We start from the raw sequence: 20,446 nt of genomic DNA, 5'->3' as shown, positions 1-20,446 counted from the left end.
ACTTAATTTTAATTCAGTTCAATTCAGTTTTATTCATATAGCACCAGTCACAACAACAGTCACCTTAAGGCCCTTCATATTATAGGGTAAAAACCCTAAAGTATTAAAGCGAAAACCCCAACAATCAGATAACCCACCCCCAACCACGTATGACACAGTGGGAAGGGAAAACTCCTTTTTGAAAGGAAGAAACCTCCAGCAGAACTTGTTTAAGGGAAGGCAGCATCAGTCACACAGGGTTGAGGGGAAGGAGAAGACTGCAGAAGCAGACACAACAAAAGAGACACTACTGAAGAGGGCCAAAACTTAATAATCACTAATTACTAAACGCCATTTTACTGATTTTTTTTTAAATACAGTACTCACAGTTTTGTTTGAATTTACAAGTATGACTTTAGAGGTCGTCCAGGCCTTTATGTCTTTATGTCATGCCTGCAGCCTAAGTAATTGGTTTATGTTGTCTCGTTTTGTGGATAAATAATCTTGTTTATCATCTGCATAGAAATGTAGGCAATGTTTTCTAATAATGCTACCTAAAGGAAGTTTGTATAATGTAAAAAGTATCGGTCCCAGCACAGAACCCTGCAGAACTCTGACCAGCTTTCATTTGTGAAGAAGAACTGGAGTCCATCCAATACATACAACTGAAACCACTGCAGTGCGCTGGTTTACATTTTAGCACCAATTATTCTAATCTCTGTGGTAAAAATATTGTGATCAGTAGTATTTAATGTTGCACTGAGGTCTATCAGGACAAGCACAGAGATGACTCCACTGTCGGCCACAGGAGGATCAGTGCCCTTCACCAGTGCTGTGATGAACTAAATCTTCAACTAGACCATCTCTCTGCAGATGATCACCCAGCTGTTTTACAACTACTACTTTCAAGAATTTTTGAAATAAAAAGAAGATGACTAATGAGCCTATAATTAGCTAAGACACCTGGGTCAAGTAAAGGCTTTTCAAGTAATAATTTAATTAAAGCCACCTTAAAAGCCTGTGGTACGCAGCCACAGCTGCACTCAGTCCCTCTGATGGATCAGAATTAGAGACTGGTTTGTTTCTCTGCAGACGAAGCTGTTGATGATTTTTTGACTTGCTAATTTCTCCTTTAAAAACAACTTTTCTTTTGGCTTTGACGCTGATGAATTGTCTCATTGTGCTTAATGAATCATTCTTATGAGTTAAGTTCTGCTGAGACCCAAACATGTATGTGTTTTTTAATTGTTAAGGCCCTCACTCATAATCAGACTTTTTTCAAGTTATATGTTATCTTCTTTTTGATAATTGTAGAATACGTAACTGTTTGCTATGTTTTTTGCCTCTTTCTTTAAAATAATTTGCTTTTATTTTAAATCTTACTATAATCTCTGCCTGTCTGCAAACTCATTCTACACACTCAGGCGTTTAGCAGTCAAATTTGACAAACAAGTACATCTGAGTACATCTTAGCCAGAAGGTTATTATCTATATCACACATTATGATGCCAATATGTTACATAGCAACCACCTAGCAACCAATAAAATGGCCCATTAGTGGCGTTCATGCACCTGTAACACCTTATAAACTCATTGCATCCTTTTTATTTCATTATGCTAACATAGTCTGTATCCACAAAACGTGACTTTTGCATGGTACTTAATTGGGCCATCATTGTACCTGGCAACCACCTACAGACAGACTAAAATTACAGACCAAACCATACTGTAGCATGAGCATATACTTATATATATTTCTGCTGAATAACTTTTTGCAATAAACAGATATTCCCCTCAAAATAGTTCAGCAATCCTAAACCTTTGACTATCTTAAATTGCTAATGTAAAGGAAAACATGCAGGCTGGACCAAAGTTTTTGCTATTCTGCAGTCTACTTGCTCCCGAGCAGTTTCTATGAGATCTTCATCTTCACTGAGGCAAGCAGCTATCAGTGGCCTAATCACCCATGAGCAATTCCACAGATGGTCTGATGAATTTCGACCAAGGCTTTTGGTGTGTGATCCCAGGGAATAATGCTCAGAGCTCCCTGTGTTTATCTAAAGGTTAATGGAAGGTTAATAAGAGGAACGGTGCAAATTCAAAACCCTTATTATGGAAATTGTGTTTTGTGAAAAGAGTAATACTGTATCTGCTCGTGATCTGGCCATACTAATTAGCAGATTGTCACCGCATTGGTTGAAAGAGACACATCTGAGGTATAATTTGTTGAAAAATAACCGTTTTTTTAATATTAAGCTTACATGAGCTGATTACAGACACCATCAGATAAGTCTCGATCAAGGTGTTTCATCAACACCTACTGAAGAGACAGAGACACGCTTGACTTAGCAATCTCGTCTTTTTTTTAATCAACTGTTTTTTGACTCTGTGTGCAGACTTTATTACATATACAATCTAAACTGGGACCAGTGCATTCCTATAGGTTGTTGATACAGTTAACCACATGCTGAGCTCAGCATTTAACGCGTATATCATGTAATTGTCAATCAAAAGTCAACGTTCCCAACAAATACAACCAGATGAGAAATGATACACTGGCAAAGCGCTCATATGCCTTCCTCAAACGAACTCGATTACATTTGAGTTACTGATTAATGTTTAATCATTCAGAAAGTAGTTTTAGCAAGGCTGGTTGTATTCAGCACCCAAAGATTTCTCTGTAGTATAGCAATATTTAAGGCTACAGATACATTAATCAGAAGTCTGTCTGGTCTTCATAAAATAGCTTTGGTTAGAAGTGATTTGATTGACAGAAACATGACAGAGAATCTCTTTCACAAAACAGCCAAGATTGTAGAGTTCATGTGGGACTCCTCTGCTCTGAAGATCACTGAGGAAAAATTGCAAGAGACTTTAGTCGGTTTGCTCTTGCATAAAGTTGACTTTAGGGTTAACTCTGAGGATGTGAGATGAGCTTATAAAGAGAAAGAAGGGGAAGATAGTGAAGGGCAAGTTTGCAGAGACCTTTACCAGCACATGTCAATTTGAGCAGACCACTGTGCTTTGTTTTCCTCAGTTGAAAAAAGGAACTACGCATGAAAAATTGAAAACTTTCTTCCCTTTGTTAACACTCTCTGACTTCTTCTGTTACAATATTAACAGGGCTGTTTTCAACCTTTTGTTTATCATTTGGCAGGAATGAACCCTTGAATTTTTTTCTACTTTTGCCAGTCCATCCATTCGCTTCCGCTTATCCTTTTTCAGGGTCGCGGGGGGCGCTGGAGCCTATCCCAGCTGTCATAGGGCGAGAGGCGGGGTACACCCTGGACAGGTCGCCACTCTGTCACAGGGCCAACACACAGGGACAGACAACCATTCACACTCACATTCACTCGCACATTCACACCTAGTGGCAATTTGGATTATCCAATTAACCTATCCCCACAAGCTGCATATCTTTGGACGGTGGGAGGAAGCCGGAGTACCCGGAGGGAACCCACGCAAACACGGGGAGAACATGCAAACTCCACACAGAAAGACCCCGGCCTGATGGTGGAATTGAACTCAGGTTATAGCACTGCGGCAACAGTGCTAACCACCGTGCCACCTTGCTGCCTATGCCAGTTAAACTGTTCTTGTTTAATTTATCTGAGATTTTATTTTCAGGAACTCTGATCTTCCAGGTCACAACAATTTTCATCAAGGTTCAATCAATTTGTTTACAAAATGTCTGTAATTAGTCAAATATTTCCAACATCTCAAGCTGATACACCAACATCAGTTAAAGGCATTCACTTTGAATATAGTTATATATATAGTTTATATTAAAAAATATAAACTACTACGATATGGAGCCGCTCTCATCTGTGACAAAAAAGCTGAAACCTATGAATGTTTTCCAGTGTTGTGATCAATAGATGCTACGATGTGCTCTCACTTGTGTGGAACAGATAAATAATTTGAAAATAAATGTCTGTCTGATTACTTTTGTGGGGACTACTCAGAGGATGATTTGTGCCACCTTTGGAGAAAGATTTGATGGTGTTTATTTTCAACTGGCAGATGCTTATTTCTGACTTTATGAACTGCAAATGACATGCTAATGATATGTTAGGAGAAAGCTGTGACCTTGTGCACAAGTATTTGCCCGCAGCGCTGTGCGCATCTTGCATATGCATTAAACAGACTGATTCATAATCTGATGTATAGGTAACTAACCAATCAACAAATTGGTTGTTGGGTCCTATTTATGGGATCTACTACAGTTAGATATGACCAGATAGAAGGAAAACTTTTGGAAAGCTAACACAAATACAAAGATTTTCCATTTTGTATGTTGTGTTTGGACAGTCTCAGGATGGCAGGTTCTGTCTATATCAACATTTAGCATTACCAGATAAAATATTGTCTAGGATCTAATGTGTGGGTGTCTTTGGTGCTTATTTTGTTGGGCTATTAACAGTCAAAATCTAAAAGCCATTAACGGTTTTTACAAGTCTTAGTTTGTGGGTACGTTTTTGGCTATTCTGAAAAAAATCTGAGAAATTGTTGAAGTAACACGAGCGACTGTGCAGCTTTGCTGCTCAGGCCCCAATCGGTAACTTTATGGTTTTATACATTATCACGCCAATATTACCCTTAGTTGATTTTGTTACTTATTTCCCCATTAATGGATATGTTTGCTGTGTGACCCACTAGCTTTGTAGGAACATGTCTTTCCAAAGAGCAGTCTGCTAAGAAAAGGTTTGGACACAGCAGAGCTCGCAGTTTTCCAAGCTGATTTGTATTCTGCCTGTGTGTGCAACCTGAGAGTGACTGGTGGTCAGAGCCCAGTATTGACTGCTCTGAGGATGTAATAGAGGCTGGGGTGATGAGCTCATGGACATGAACACTCTCCCTGTGGCATGTGCAGCAGAGCCATACAGGATATAACCAAGGCACTTAATCATTCTGCTGGCTCCATGTAGCGATGCACTGGGCTCTGTGTTTTAGAATAATGCTTCTGTCTTAAATTAGATCCCATTGATCCTCCTTTTCTCTGTAATTGTGCAAACAGGATGGATGCTAGTTTTATTGGGGGTCAGACCAGACATATCAAATACTTTAGCTTTAACTACAGAAAGTAAATTAAATCAGACAAAAGGGAGGCACAGCTGATTCAAAGTGATTGATCTATTAAGGGATGCTTAACTTAGAACTAACTTCTCTCTCTAGTTTAGTCATTAAAAAGAGTGCACGTGGCTACTCATCATTTGTCTTTGCTTCACTGATAATGTAATTGTGCCAGTGTACTACAGTGTTGTGTGTTTAATTCTGCTATGATGACAACCAAGCAAGGAAGGGGAATAGGTATCTGTTTATATCGTTGCTTTCCAAACAGCCATGCGATGTGTGGTCAGTAAACACAGTATGTTTGTGTTTACCAGCCTGGCCAGTCTCTGATTGCATTTCACTATGGCTACGAGACAGGAAGTAAATATACCATCAAATAGTCTAGCTTTCTCTTCAAACAGAGAGGACATTACTTTTCCTTCAGTCATTCCTAAGACGTATGATTTATGTTATAACCATAGTCTATGTCTGCGTCAAAATATAAGCTTGCTAATATCTGATTTGTTGCCTCTTGCTAGCAAATCTATTTAAAAAAAACCAACAATTGACTGATTATCATAACAAATATTTCATTTAAAATATAGAGCTATGTTACAGCAGGCATTGTATCTTCATTACCATGACCTTACACATGCTGTATTTTATTTTGAGTCACTCATCTGCTGCCTTACACCAGGCAGCCACAACTATACAACCACAAACAGGCCAAGTGAATAACCCTTATTATCTTGTTTCAATGGCACCTGTCAAGGCATGGGATATATTCGGCAGCAAGTGAACAGTCGATTCTTTACTTTAACAAGGGCCAAATTGTGATGGCTGAACTGGGTTGAACTTCTTCAGCACATCTTATGGAGTGCTCCCAGCATGCAGTGGTTAGCAGATACTAAAAGCGGTCCAAGAAAGGACCACTGGTTAACCAGCAACCGGGTCATGGGCAACCAAGGTTCACTGCGGGCAAAGCTAGGGCTGGCCTATGTGGTCCGATGCCACAAAACACCCACTATAGCACATAATGCTGGAAATAACACAGAAGAGTAAGAAGGTGGCCTGTTCTGTTGAATTCCCCCTTTTAAAGTTCATATCAAGAGGTCTGCATGTATGTTTATGTGGAAACGTATGACAGTAGGCTGCTTTACAAAACAAACAAACAAGGCAGTATGATGCCATCTTCTCATCATTCATCATGTTGAGGCAGTATGACTCTGCTGGGAAATGTTGGGTTTTGGCATTTAAGTGGATGATACATTGACAGATAGCCTTCTCAAACATGGTTGCAGACAGTGTCCATCCCTTTATGGAAAACATATCTGCTTACACCAGGGGCCTCCTACAGCAGGGAAATGCCCCCTACCACATGTCAGAAAGTGTTCAGGACTGATTTGTGGGATAGGAGTTCAAGGTGTTTACTTAACCTCAGAATTCTAAAGTTGGCCAATCCAATTTGGTCTTTGGGATGTGCAGGGAAAATGTGTCTGATCCATGGAGATCTCCCTCGAATTAACCGGACTTACAGGATTGCTGCTAATATGTTGGCGCCTCATTCCACATTCCATTCCCTCAAGGGTCATGTGTCTATATTTGGACAAGTTGGAGCTTTGGGTCACGTAGCGGAGATCGTTACGATATAATATTCATACTCAGTATATCTAGAGAAAATAGTTCCCAACAGATACACAGTTTCTTGTGTCTGGAAATGTACGCTACAACTACACTGGTCATTATTATTTTAGATACCCACAGTGAAAGATTTAAAGTTGTTTAGAAACCATTAAGGCTGAGACTATATGTTACAGACTGAAAAAGACTGATTGAGATTTACTGTTGATTTACTGTTCTACTCTCAGTACTTACTGATAACATAATCTAGACTTAGACAATACCGGCAGCTGACAGAAGATGTAGTGCGTGCCAATGCTCTAAGCTAAATTATCATTTTTGTATACCAACATAATCAGAGTGACAAACCTAATAAAGTGTTAACATTGACTTCAAATTGTTGGCATGCAAATGTTTTCTTGTTGCCATTAAACACAAAGCAGTTGAGGCTTATGTGAATGACAGTATTTACCTGGCCATAAAAACAAAATAAGGTATCCCCAGAGTTGCGAAGAGGAACATAAAGGTCTGACAAACAAATTTCAGGTCAAAAATGTACGATTAAAAAGCTACATGTATCATCCTCAAGGTGATGCTGGAGGTACTGTCATAGGATCACCTGGGAGGTCATTAAGAGTCCTCTAAATACCACATCTTTCCAAAATTGCATGCCAGTCTACCAAATGGTTAACAAGACATTTCAGTCCGAACCAAACTGGTGACCCGATTAATGAATCATCCCAAAAGTCACACAATCAGCACTGCTAAAAAATTAGAGAAGCAACATTTGATTCTTTCAGAATAGAGTTATGTGCCAAAAAAGCTGCCTTTGCATTATTTTTTTGTTTTGTAGGTTCATTATATAGCCTAGAAATATACATCATTTCTTGTTGTATTTTTAAAGCGCTTGCGAGACCACTTGTTCAATGCCATTTAATTGTGACTGAGGTGTTAGACACCAAAGTGAAGATGTGTGGCAGATAAAGACAAAATCAGATGTAGGAAAAAAATGCAAAAAGAAGAAAGTGGCATTTATAGCAGATCAGTGATCATAAACTAGCTAATCATTAATTGTGTGGGCAAACTAAATGAATTAAGTTTTATTAAATGATATTATTTTTGTGGATAAAGAGGTAATTTATTCCGTTTTCTGTGGGAGTCTGAATCTAATTGAAAGAGGATGATGTCTCCGGCACAGAGCTATATTCAATTGTTCTGTTTGAGAATGGGAGCACTCAGCCTTCCCTGCAAGAGGTCTCAGGTGGTTTCTCTTCATTTAGTTTCTCTCCTCAGTTGATCTCATTCTTGTGTAAACAAAATTCCGGAGGAAAAAAACAACTGGCTGGAAAAATGCATACGTCTTATTATTTCCACATATCCTGCCTGTCATGCTTGATATTGTAGATTGGGCTCTACGGCAATCACTGAAATTCATTGTACGAAGCTTAAGTGCAAACTCTTCAATCGTTCATATGCCATCCATATGTATGTGAGAGTGGCTAACGTAACTTGTGTGGGTTTCACACTTTGAAAAATTAGCTTATCTGCTTTCTATCGACACTCACAGCTGTTGAGTCTTCTGGGTGTGATTAGCAGCCTTTGGTCAGGAGAAAATTTACGACCACACCAGGAGCTAAAACAAGAGATAAACATCGTTTTACTGGAGATATGTGGACAGCACACATCGATATCATTTCATCTTGTACACACAAAACTGGGGGATGGAAGCCTCTTTTTCACAAAGAGGCTTCTATCAAATAAAAGAGAGGTTCCAGAAATTTCTGGAAGCTGCCGTTACCTTCAAGATTAATAGAGATATCACAAAGGTCAACAACAGAGTGGAGTTCACGGGAGGCCAATTTTGGAACTCGATGTGAAATGAAAAGGTTTAGCCACAAAACAGTGAATTCTAAAAAGCCTCTATAGCAACAATTCCCAAAGCCAAGAGTGCTGCGGCCCACTTAAAAAGTAGAAAAAACCCAATCTTAAATCCTTACTCTAATCAAAATACAAGAAAGTGGTGTATTTCCTTGAAAATGTTATGTAAAAAAACCCACACACACACAAGAAAGACAGGTTGTCGGTTATGAATTGTTAATGCTTTCCAGTCATATCTTAAGTGTTAAGGCCATTCTGTGACTCACCTGCCACTGGGACACAAACTTCAGCTTTTCAGGTTGGAGATGCAGGTCCAGGTTGAAAGGAGTTGGTGAAAGGTAGTTTTAATGTCGATACACTTGTGTTTATTATAAATTAACCAAGCTGAAGAGACTGAATTTGTTTTACTGGAATAGCTAACTTGTGCTAAATGCTGATTGAAGTGAAATTTGCTGGTATTGGTCTACATCACTTTCTGCTCCATGCCACAAGGGGTCGCCACTGCTGGTTGAAGGTGGATTTGGCAGACTTTTATACTGGGTACCCCAGTGGGGATCTGTGTCTGTAAATGGAATTAAACCAGCAACCTTTCCCTCACAAAGTGAATGTGTTAATCACTACACCTTTGTAGAAAACTGAATCTTTCAAAAAAGAAAAAGTTTTGGGATCCACACTACACACTATCAACACACACCTGGTATTTAAGATCATTTTGGTTTGTCCAGTTGATTTTGATCCACTGAAAACAGTCAAATATGTATAAACCTGCTGTAATTCAGCAGTTGATGTAAAATTTTAACAAAACCATTTGAATTAAAATTTACAGTTTACACTTCATCCACATATTGACTGTTTGATTTAAAATCAACTGTGGTGGTTTACCAAGGCAAAATTTTAAAACCTGCATCTTTTTCCAAAACATTAGGGACATAGTTATAGCTCCCTTTGTTGGCACACACGTCAATCAAAAGAGCCACAACCATAACTGTAAGCCTTACCAATATCCAAACGCATGAGTTATACAACTTATTACCTCAGGAAAAAAAATCTACACCTGTTTTTTTCCAGTTGCTTAAATACTTTATTACTTAGTTCTGTTGTGTTCATTTTGTACCCACATCATCTGCTTCTGATCAGAAGAATGACTTTTGTACAGCTTGATTTTTTTCCCTCCAGAAGTAAAGGCTTGATCCCAAGGCTAACCACTACATATGATTTAGCTATTCGTAATCACACACTTTACTGCTGGTGAGAGGATTCTAAGAGACTTTGAAGAAGGTGTGAAGAGGCGTTGGGGAAACACTTAAGACCAGCTAGCTTTGAAAACACAGGTACTTACACATGTATTTGAAACCACACACATACTCATTTTTACACTCCACATATCCAGACTTCTCTCAAATCATAAATGAAAGTTGTCATTATGGTGTAATATAGTATATATATTTCACTATAGTATAGTATAGGATACCATCATATAATCTCATATAAGTAATAGTTTAGATGCTGGCTTCTTAATTATTTATTGAAAATACTCAGAAATAACCTTCAGGGGAATAGTTGTTTACTCACCCATAACAGCATGTATGGGCGTGGTGGTAAAACACTGGAACACCGAATCACTGGTTTTTGCTCCTGCCTTTCTGTAATGCTGGTGTAATCTCTATAAACTTACAGTTTCACAACAGACTGAAAATAAACAACAAGCTGTTCCATCTGGCAGCTTGTTTTCTAGCAGCACTGCCCAATAACAGAAATCAATGTGGTTAAAAGGTAGTGATGCACCTAAGTGAGATGAAATGTACTTAGCTAAAGATAAGTTCAGAAGAGAAAAGGCTCCAATTCAAACAAACTGACATTGACTGATATTTACATTTATTTCATGTTCAAGTATGTTTAGAGTCATTTTATTGGAATCCATCATGTTTTCGGGGAACTGTGCTTCCACACAAATTTCTTTGTACCCAAGACACATACACACACAAATAGTCTAGTACAAAGACTTATCTGTGAGCTGTATACTGTCAAACATCTATACGGTCAATATTTAGGTGGCTATCCCTGATTGAGCTTTAAATTGAATCTCTCGATGTTGATGTACCTTTGATGTACTTATTTGACGTATTTTACGAAAATGCATTTTAAAATCAATTCACTGAACTCTTGCCCACACAACTTTGCTCTTACTAGTTTCAGTTAGTAGTTAAATATCTACTTAAAAACATCTTAGTAGCATCACTGAAGTTCTAATCTGTCATTAAGTTTGAAAACAGGAGACAGTTGGAGCATTTTCTTTCACCAAATTTGACAAACTCACTATCGTGCCACCCTGTGAGAAGTTTGATGTTTTCTTCTTTTTTTTATTGAATTGTTTGGCCACCAGGTTAGAACTGGAGTGATGGATGAACTGACACTTCCCATTGAAGATAACTCTACATAGTAATAAGACCTCTAAACTACAGCAAGCTCTGATGGAGTTTGTCAAAATCAGGCTGTACATAAAACTTTGTTACTAAACCAGATTTGGACGTAAAAACTCTGAAGGTTGAACCGCTTATAATAATACAAAAGGCGCTTTCTATCATTGCAGTTGTTAGGTATTTTTTCCTAGTGCTGTTAGTGTGGTATTGATCATTGCTGGTCCATGTCCTCGGGAAATCAGCTTGTATTGATTTCACTTCAGTTGTAAGCCTCTCTTTCTGCCCTATGTCTCTCTTCAGCCCAAGCACCTTTTCCAACCCTCTAACCTCTCTTCTGTGGGTTTAGTAAAACATGTCATTACAGGAGCAGTTTCCAAGCAAATTCCAAAATCATCTCTGCTTGGATTCCAAAAAAGGCAGCCCATTATATCTATTTTCATCCAATAGTTTTTGGAGACTAGATAGGCTGCCTCCTGAACCGACCACAAGAAATATTTATTGTCTGTTGTACATTGAGGATGTAGTTTTCCTTTTAGAGCCATAATTTGCTCTTTTGTGTAGGCCTTCCTTATTGTTCATAAAAAGAACCTACTTAATGTATAGCCAGATAATGGTGGATATTAATAGCTGGAAGGCAGTCAAAGTCAATATTTGTGCATATATGAGCGATTAAGTAACACGTATTAGTCTTTTTGTAATGAAGTATGTGGGTGCAAAGTGAAGAAGCAGTTTTGAGAATTTACTTCAAGAATTTAAAGATGATCTTTAATGTATATTTTACTGTTAAACTGCAGAATTATCTACTCCAGCTACATGAAACTGTTTAGTTTTGCTCCCTTTTTTGGTTTCCCAGCCTCAACCTTCCCTTGTCTGATTGTATTTGCACATGAAACCTAACAGTGTCTTGCAAAACTTGGCAATGTAAAATGCCTGTTGCGTCTTCATTTCTTCATTCCTTCCCCCAAAAGAGATTTCTGGCCATTGCTTTTGGCATCACAGACTACACACACAGCACCCTGTGATTAAGTCAGTAATGCAAATTAAACCTCATCCACATCCCATAATAGTCAATCCAACCACTGACTGTGTCACTATGTACCCCTGTGCATCCTAATACAGTCTAGTTCTGTTCTGAATCCCACTTTTATGTTTTCCACATTGTTCAGCTTTTGCTCATTCTGTCAAAGTGAATTCAGTTACATTTTGCACTGAGTTGTTGTGTTGTACCAGGATTCATTATGCCTTACAAGTCCATGAATACACAATAAGGTGCGATAAGATATATAATTTAATTGGTTTCTAACAACGTCAACAAAAATACCGCATTTGTTTCGTTGTAAACTTTGCACATTTAATGGAAGAGATATATCTGATCTGAGGCTGCTGGTTGAAGCACAACATGAAATTATTGCTTTGTTAACGTTAGAGGACTTCTCCAGTCACAGTTACAATAATAATCAGATGGTAAAAAGAAAGCATGAAAGAAAAAGTTCAAACATAGTATGTTTGAACTTTTATGTTTTGACATAATCATGTTAAGGTGGTGCTGGTTTGTCAGCTAGGATTTAGGAGCCTTGATTTTTGCACTTTTCGGTTAGCAGCTAATGCTAGTTCTCGACAGCTAGCCTGATTAGCAGAGCTTATCTCAAATTCACTGTGATATTAAATGTGAATATGAAATATTTTGGCTAGCAAAACAAAAGTATAAACCAAATATACTTACCAGAGTATCTTTAGGTAAAACTGAATCCTGCTGAGCAAGATAATAATAGGCAGAACCACTGTCACTCATTGTGGCCAGGCCTAAAAATATGCATGTCTACAATTTGAATGAGTAATTCATTGAATAAAATATTCTCCACCTGTGCTGTTGTCCTGCACCTGTCTATAAACATGTTTATGTCTGCTGCGAAGGCATTTTACCTCGAATTTGACTCATTTTTGGAGTCAGGAAGGCACCTTTGCAGGTGAGGAAATTTCCTGTTGGACAAGATCAGGTCATTCTTACAGCTTTTTGAGGGCTGTTATATAACTGATGTTACTGTTCTTTTTCTGGGAGGGTACTTATTTATATGGTTGCTTCCATTTATTTTCGTATGTTGGTTAAGGAATGAAAAAAAATCATGTTTTAAAGTTTTGCTTTACTACTGAAGTATTTTTGCTCTACAAAATATAACGTATATCCACTAAATTTACAGTTTATGACATATTCTTTTGGTTCCTTTTTTTTCTTATATACATTCAGTTCTCAATTGAATCCTCACATATATTCACTGCATTTATGTATTTACTTATTTACATTTATGTTTGTTGATGCTTCTTGAAATCTGACATCATGTCTGTACCTTTAAGTTTTTATATACAATAAGTCTCTGGATGTTTCCTCTGCAGCTAAAATAAAGAAAGTAAAGAGTGCTTTCAGCATAGCACGGTTTATTCATCAGAAAGACATTCTGTGATTTAGTCTGCAGCTTGTTGCTGCAGTTGAACTTTGAAGCTTCAGTAAGAGGAATTGATTGAGGTCCTCTTGGGCACAAAGACTTATCTGTAAGCTGTATACCATCAAATAGCTATCCTGGGGACAGTGAATCAATGCATACTTAACTTCATATCACAGCCAGCTTTAAAAGTCATTCCTGTGTGTAGGTGTAGTCACTTACTGCAACATTGCATTACATGACAAAAAAATTGGTGAAATCCAACAAGTTAGAATAATGAACTGGTCATAAAGATACAAAATATAATGATATAATCTTATATTAGTTATAATGATATGTTTTTACCTTTATCTTCTTGTTATTTTACGAAATAAGACTAAACTCGTAGATTATGATTGCTGGTAAAGCAACTAGTAATTTTTGTGGGTGCTGCTGCTATGGGGAAAAGAGCTGCAGTCAATTTCTGCTGCACCATAAAAATCAGAATTAAATCCCCAGAGTACAGATGGCCTCTGGAGCTAGTCTTATATTTCTGCTTGTACGATACCCTCTGATAGCACAGCCTTTATAGACTTTGAAAAGGTCTGGGTTAGACTAATCCTGCCCGTGACAGACTTATGACTCTTGGGCCTAAGCAAGAAACTCGAAAGTCCTGGGGCAGCTGGTCATCTATTGGAGTTCAGCATCACTCTCTCCCTCTGGGAATGAACCGGGATGAAGTCTGAGGTATCCTGAAGTAACTTCAGCTAGGCTAAAGAGGATGCTCTATTTCACTTGGCAAGGGACATTGAATTTCCCCCCTGAACACTTCAAGTCTCCAAAGAGAGGTGTAAACAGCAAGATATACGCTGACAGATGGCATGGTGCAGTTGTCTGAACTGATATCTGTTGAGGTGTAATTTTTTTTTAAAGGTGTACACACAGGGGGGTGTTTAGGGGGTGTCTAGGATATTTAAGTTCTATGATGTTAAAGGTAGGGGTAAAAAAGATGGATCCAGGGGCTGTTGTTCTATTTTTAAAGTTTATTAAATTATGATCCTGCACACTGTACCATAGGCCCACTATCGGGGATACTTGATCACCATTACACTAACCTGCCCAACTGTGATGGATTGATATCAAGGATATTACTTTTAAAGGCTCAGTATTATTCACCGGTTTGACTGAGTTTAATGATACACCTTTCAGAAAATGTGAAACCAGCGTGAACAGCCAGAGGGTTAATACCACAGGCATACTGCTCTACAGCTTTCTGATTTATGCACAATCTGAGTGAAAATTCTAATTACTTAGATGAAAAAGTGCAATATAATAGAGACTCTGACATAGTGTCCAAATAAGCAGCAGTATTAGCAGTAGCAAAAATCACTGTGACGCTTATAATAACGGCAATAAAAGATATTACAACATGCAAAGGACTACAGTATCATGCAATCAGCAAACACACACATGCCATAAATATATAGCATGTGGATACACATAAACAATGTCACTACAATATGTGCAAAATAAATCCTAAATACCTAGAATTATGTTTAATTTTGCATGATTTGCATCGTAAAGTGAGTGGCACTGTTGTGCAGATGTTAGCTCTGTTGCCTCACAGTGGAGGTTGCTTCCTGTGGCTGCTTGGGGTTTCTCCCGTCTGAAGACACTTGAGGTTAATTGGTTATTCTAAATTGGTATTAGCCTTTTGAATGACTAGCGACCTGCCCACCAAATTCTGCTGCTTACCCAGTGTCAACTGGGATAGGCTTCAGCATCTGTGTGACCCAAAGAGGAGAAGCAGTCATGAAAAGGGATGGATGTATCAGGAATTGTAGACTAGATCACTATGTGTAAAAGTGGGGGGGGAAAGTAAGTCGTCTATGGAGCGTATCTGTATGTATTTACAAATTATTTAGCATCCAAATATGACATCATTAGACTCATGTTATCATTATTTGGGGTGGTGTGTAAACTCAAACTGATAGCTTCATGGTTGAAACAAATGCCCTATTACTGCATTGTTGTGTGCACATTATGCCTCTCTCACTCTAACTTTTTGTATCTGTACTTTTTGTTTTGTTTTACTATGGCATGTTTTACTATATATATGTGTGTGTGTGTGTGTGTGTGTGTGTGTGTGTGTGTGTGTGTGTGTTTAAAGCTCTAAAGAATTTTATAGGTAATTTAGAGATGCCCCAAATTGGAGTGCACACAGAAACTGAAGGAAGAAAAAAACTTCCTGTAATCCATCTGAGGATTACTATTTATAGCGTGTTATGATGATGATGATGCGTTCACCGTTAAAACATTGACATAAACATATTAATGGCTGTTGACACAAAGGAACACCCAAGATGCCTTTTAAAGCACCTTTGGGGGGGATGACACAGAGGCTGAAGGTGCACTGTAGTTGCATCAGCTGATTATAAATAGGGTAGTGGAAAATTAACCAACTCCCCTAATGACATAGTCCTAGCATTGCTGTATTGCAGCTGTTAGATGTATGCAAGACATTAGACCTCAGGTAATAATGTATCTTTTAATGTAGTCTATATTGACAATATAATATAAAGATGTGCAAACTTGACTTATAATTAAATGCCAGCGACATTTTCTTTAGAAAGTAACATGCTTTTAGGAGGCAGAAGTATTTTTGGATTAAAATTAAAGTTAGCAGATTTGGTTAGCAGAGTGCTTCCTTAGACTGTAAAGTTTTTACTACCAAAGAGTCTTCCAATCAGTGTTTGCTAACATAAACATTTAAAATAAAACTAAATAATCTTTCTTACCAGAACTGCCGTACAAACTTCTCCAGCAGGCAAATACCAAAAAACACTCCAGTTACAATTATAAGTTATACAGTTATAATTCAAGGTCAGTGACAGGAATTAGCTTGTGATTCATACATCCACCTGTGTTAGCATATACCTATCAGTCAGCTTGAAGTGTCCATTTTTCGGCACTTCCATGTTAGCCTTACTTTGTAGCTCCAGAAGTTGCTGCTCGAAAAAACATCCCATGCAGAATCAATTCATTGCTAGCTAAAGAACAGCAAGCAGCACACTGAATAAACAACAAATTGATCCTAATTATTTTGTGTAGATCCAAAGCCCGAGACATCTCTATGCCATAGCCCTCCAAAAGCTATTAAAACCTAAAACAGAGCGACACTACGTCTTACTTTATTGCAGTGAACATGAGGACAGTAGTTTAATTGAGCAAAATTCCATGCTGGCATTAGAACTCAACAAATCTGCATTAATTTACTGCTGAAAATACTCCACAACAAATTTAGTGCTTATGTACTTAAACAGTGACATATATGCAGTTGTGTATCTGTGAATCTCCAGCAGAATTAAATGAATTTAGGGGAAAATACACAAAAAAGGGAGAAGGTTTGGGCAGTTTTATAAGGCAGGGAGATGATTTGTTGGTTTGTTGTTGTTGTTGTTGTTTTTTCATGGCAGTTGTTGATGATAAAGCAAATGAAATATATCAGTCTCATCCTTTCACTGACAAACAGCATCATTCCTTCCAATGATGTCATGTTTCTAATGAGCTTCCTTCTGACTGGCATTTTGGTTTGTGCTCTCTCCTCAGTGAGCCCGGATGTGACCGGTAATCACAAACATCATCTTCATTATCACCATCCTGCCAAGGATTCAGAAGTGAAGGGCAGATCCAGGAGCTTCAGACTGACAGGAGCCATCTGGGTCCTGGGATTGCCTTGTTTACATGTGCTCCTGGCCTTGTAACAGCTGCTGTTTTGCAGCTTGAAACTTTCAGACTTGATTTCAAGATTATTTATCCAAAAAAGGGCCAGTGGAAGCTCTAATAAATCATGGACCTTCACTTCCACACAGAGGAGGACAGGGCAGGAGTGATTGTGTGGAAACTACAAGACTCAGTGTCTCCTATAAGCATATGGTGGCTTTGAAATGTATGAATTATTTTTTATCAGTTACATGGCATTCATTAACACTAACCATGACTTATTTATAAAAGGTGATGTCAAAAAACTAACGGCTACCGCATATGTTGTAAAGCTGGATTTCTGTATATTCAGCATAAGGTGTGTGGAAAGCATTTAATTACAAGAATCAAACTACATGTACATGCAGTATTTCATTTAAAAGCAGTCTTTTTTTTAATAATATAAAAGTGCTCAAATCACTGTTGAAACCTTCAATAACTTACATATTCTACATCTTACTAATAACAAATACAAAAAAGGAACTCAAAATATCTGCTTCTCTTCAATAATAGCTGCCTTGCTGTCCAGGATCCTTTTAATTGGTATACTTCAATTGTAAAACTGACCTGTGATGCTATGCGGAGAGAAACGATGAAAGGCAAACGGTGAGCAGGTGGACGTGGGGGGCAAGTGAGAGAATTTATACCCCTTTCTTCTTTAGAAATAGATTAGTTTCCTCAGGAGTCTATTATCATCTTTCAAACTCAATCCTCCTCTGCCTTCATAGGCCTGGATAGGGGCTGATAGCTCCTGGAGCCGCTGGTGAGGAAGAATCCAATTGCTTCTACCTTCTACCTGCCTGCATACCGTCGCTGTGCCGCTGACAGGTTTCCGTACAGAGAAAAGTAAAATGATTTGTTTCACATATGCCATGCAGGTCTCTCAGTGGCTGAGAGAGAAAAGTGGTGCTGAATAAAGGCTCTTTGCTCGCATATCCTAGGGAGCTCTCTCCAGTGGCTAAAATGATCATTTTTATATCTAAAATGTCACTACTATATTTAGCATATGCACATAAATACATACAGTACACATTGCAGAAGTAAAGGTAAACCTTAAAGCTGCTACTGTAAATATAGATCGCGGTGTAACTGAGGCATTCCAATGGTTCGAGTGTACAGAAAGATTTCTACCACAATATACTTTAATAGGAGTAATAACCAATAATGATTATTGTTAGGAGGATGTGAAATTAATTTATGAAGTCATATTACAATTAATTTGTGCTGAGAAATGTATGTGAGACCCATGACTGTTCACCGCTCATCTTAATGTGGAACTTAGCGGCGCAAAGTGCAAATTGGATTTTCTCTTTAGCTTCACCTTAAATCCCCTCTTCAGTCGCAGCTTTTTTTATTTTCCAGCTGAAATATAATTTCCTTGGGTGCTCTGTTTGATCATATACGATCATATTTTAAAAGCCTGCGACCTTGCTCAGACTGCGGCTGTGAGGAAGCGTGAACACTAATTGCTTTCATTGGCCATTTTCACCTTTTATACGCCAGGTTAGACTCTAATGCATTCAAGGTTGTTTAACTAGCTGGAAGCTTTGAGTCTCAAGATTAATAAACGTGTATACATTTTACTCATCATTTCTTGCATCGATTTAGTGTCTTATCTTGTGGCTTCTGATCTTGGGCGAGATTCCCAAATGACAATTGCACTTGGAAACAAACTTGAGGCAGTCGTTTGACTTCATAATAAGTCACAACTGCTGCCTCAAACCAATTATATCACAGGTTACTTCCCTCAAAGTTAGCACTGTTGTCGTTTGAACAACCGTCTTAATGACACCCCTGAAGGATGTGTTCAGCCTCGTAATGACATACGGCAGACGCAGAGACAAAGGTGCCTTGAGGCTAAATAGAGATGCCAGGTTATACTGGTTCTCCTTACTTAAAGAAAGGATTTGATATATAAGGATGTCTTATATAGTTTTTATTGCTACATAGCGAGACTGGCATCCAGAGGAGGGAGGTAAGGGGCCAGAGGCTGATAGTGATGCCAACGAGGTGCCATTGAGCTGTCACTGCAACATGCCAGAACCTCTTGAATAACATGTTTATTTTCTAATATCCGGTTTGGAGAGAAAATGTGTAATTTGCAAAATGAAATGTGTGTACGACATGTAAAATAACACGTTTTTCATTACATCTGGGGCTTAATTTTCATGTTGTCAGTTCACTCTGTTATAATAAGGCACTGAAGTGACTGCTTAGATACTGGAATGCAACTGCATTTCTAAAAATAGGTCAGACGTTACGAGAATCCCAGTCGGACCATCAGGTCAAGTGAAATGGGTTTGGAAGAGAAGAACAAGAGATTGAAGTCGAACTGTAAAATAACTAAATGTCCATACTATACATCAATCGCTGTTAACGGAATAGATTCAGGTTTAGCTTTGACCTACTGTACTTGCCATAGTTATTGCACCGCAATCCTTTGCAGTGATCACGAGTTACTCGGTTTCAGCTCTGAATAAAGTCTTGGACTGTTTACAAGTTGTCTGTTTTTTCTGCCTGCTTGTGTTTGTGGCTCTCTTGGTTTGCTTTTTTTTACCACAATCCTGTCTTTACAAATATCAGCAGTTTAAAAAATGAAATGATTACTCAACGACATGACTTAAATTAAAGCATGTTTTTCCAGCTTTCAGCTGTCATCCATACAGTTTGTTTTGCTCCTCACCAGGCTTACGGTAACTTCCAACCATCCCTGGACATTTGGAAAAGTAATCCATATGTGTCTGTAAGTGTCTAACGTTTAAATATAAATGAGAGCACATGTTAACACTTTATGATAAAGTTATCAAAGTAAACATTGTTACTTTTTTCAGGTTTATGTAAAACAGTTTTGCTGACATTTTTGGCTTTGGTGGTTTGAGGAGCTCACAGTGAGAGCCCCTCACTGTCCAGCACTGTGGCCTCATGTCGACACCTTGAATCTGCAGTGTTTTGGTGATGAGTCATGAGTAGTTGTGAGAGTTGGAACAGAATAAAGCAGAAACCTGAGATTTTGGACTCTCTCTCAACTCTAAGTCCCTCTGGTCACTCGATAGTCATTCACATGGTGAATAAGACAGAAGAATACCCCAAGGCCTTCACGCTGGGCTGCAGCATGTCTGCCACATGCCCTTTTTCTTCCAAATTACCCATTTAAGTTGCTGCAATTGCCTCATTACGGCAGAGATGTGACCTGGATACTACCAATGACTATTATTAAATTGTGCATCAAGCTACATCCCAGTTGATTGTGTTTCTAACTACAGGACTATGACAGATCATCTAGACTGCTGTTTTTTGCGAACAACAAATTTACTCATC

At 38.3% G+C, this 20,446-nt stretch overlaps 1 protein-coding gene across 1 annotated transcript in view; it reads left to right on the top strand.

Annotated features, from left to right (window-relative positions):
* Positions 1-19,617, top strand: part of gpc5a (glypican 5a) — a 144,918-nt gene extending 125,301 nt beyond the window's left edge. Inside the window, exon 9 of the mRNA XM_085271583.1 lies at positions 16,976-19,617. Coding sequence (XP_085127709.1) covers positions 16,976-17,130 — 155 coding nt within the window. The 3' untranslated portion in view covers positions 17,131-19,617. The remainder of the gene's footprint in view (positions 1-16,975) is intronic.
* Positions 19,618-20,446: the final 829 nt, after the last annotated feature.

This window comes from Mchenga conophoros, linkage group LG1, assembly GCF_057382185.1.
Source record: "Mchenga conophoros isolate Kocher_MC1m ecotype Shallow Benthic linkage group LG1, M_conophoros_male_GT1.1, whole genome shotgun sequence".
In the NCBI taxonomy this organism is placed as follows: domain Eukaryota; kingdom Metazoa; phylum Chordata; class Actinopteri; order Cichliformes; family Cichlidae; genus Mchenga; species Mchenga conophoros.
This window is presented reverse-complemented; position numbering and strand designations above follow the sequence as displayed.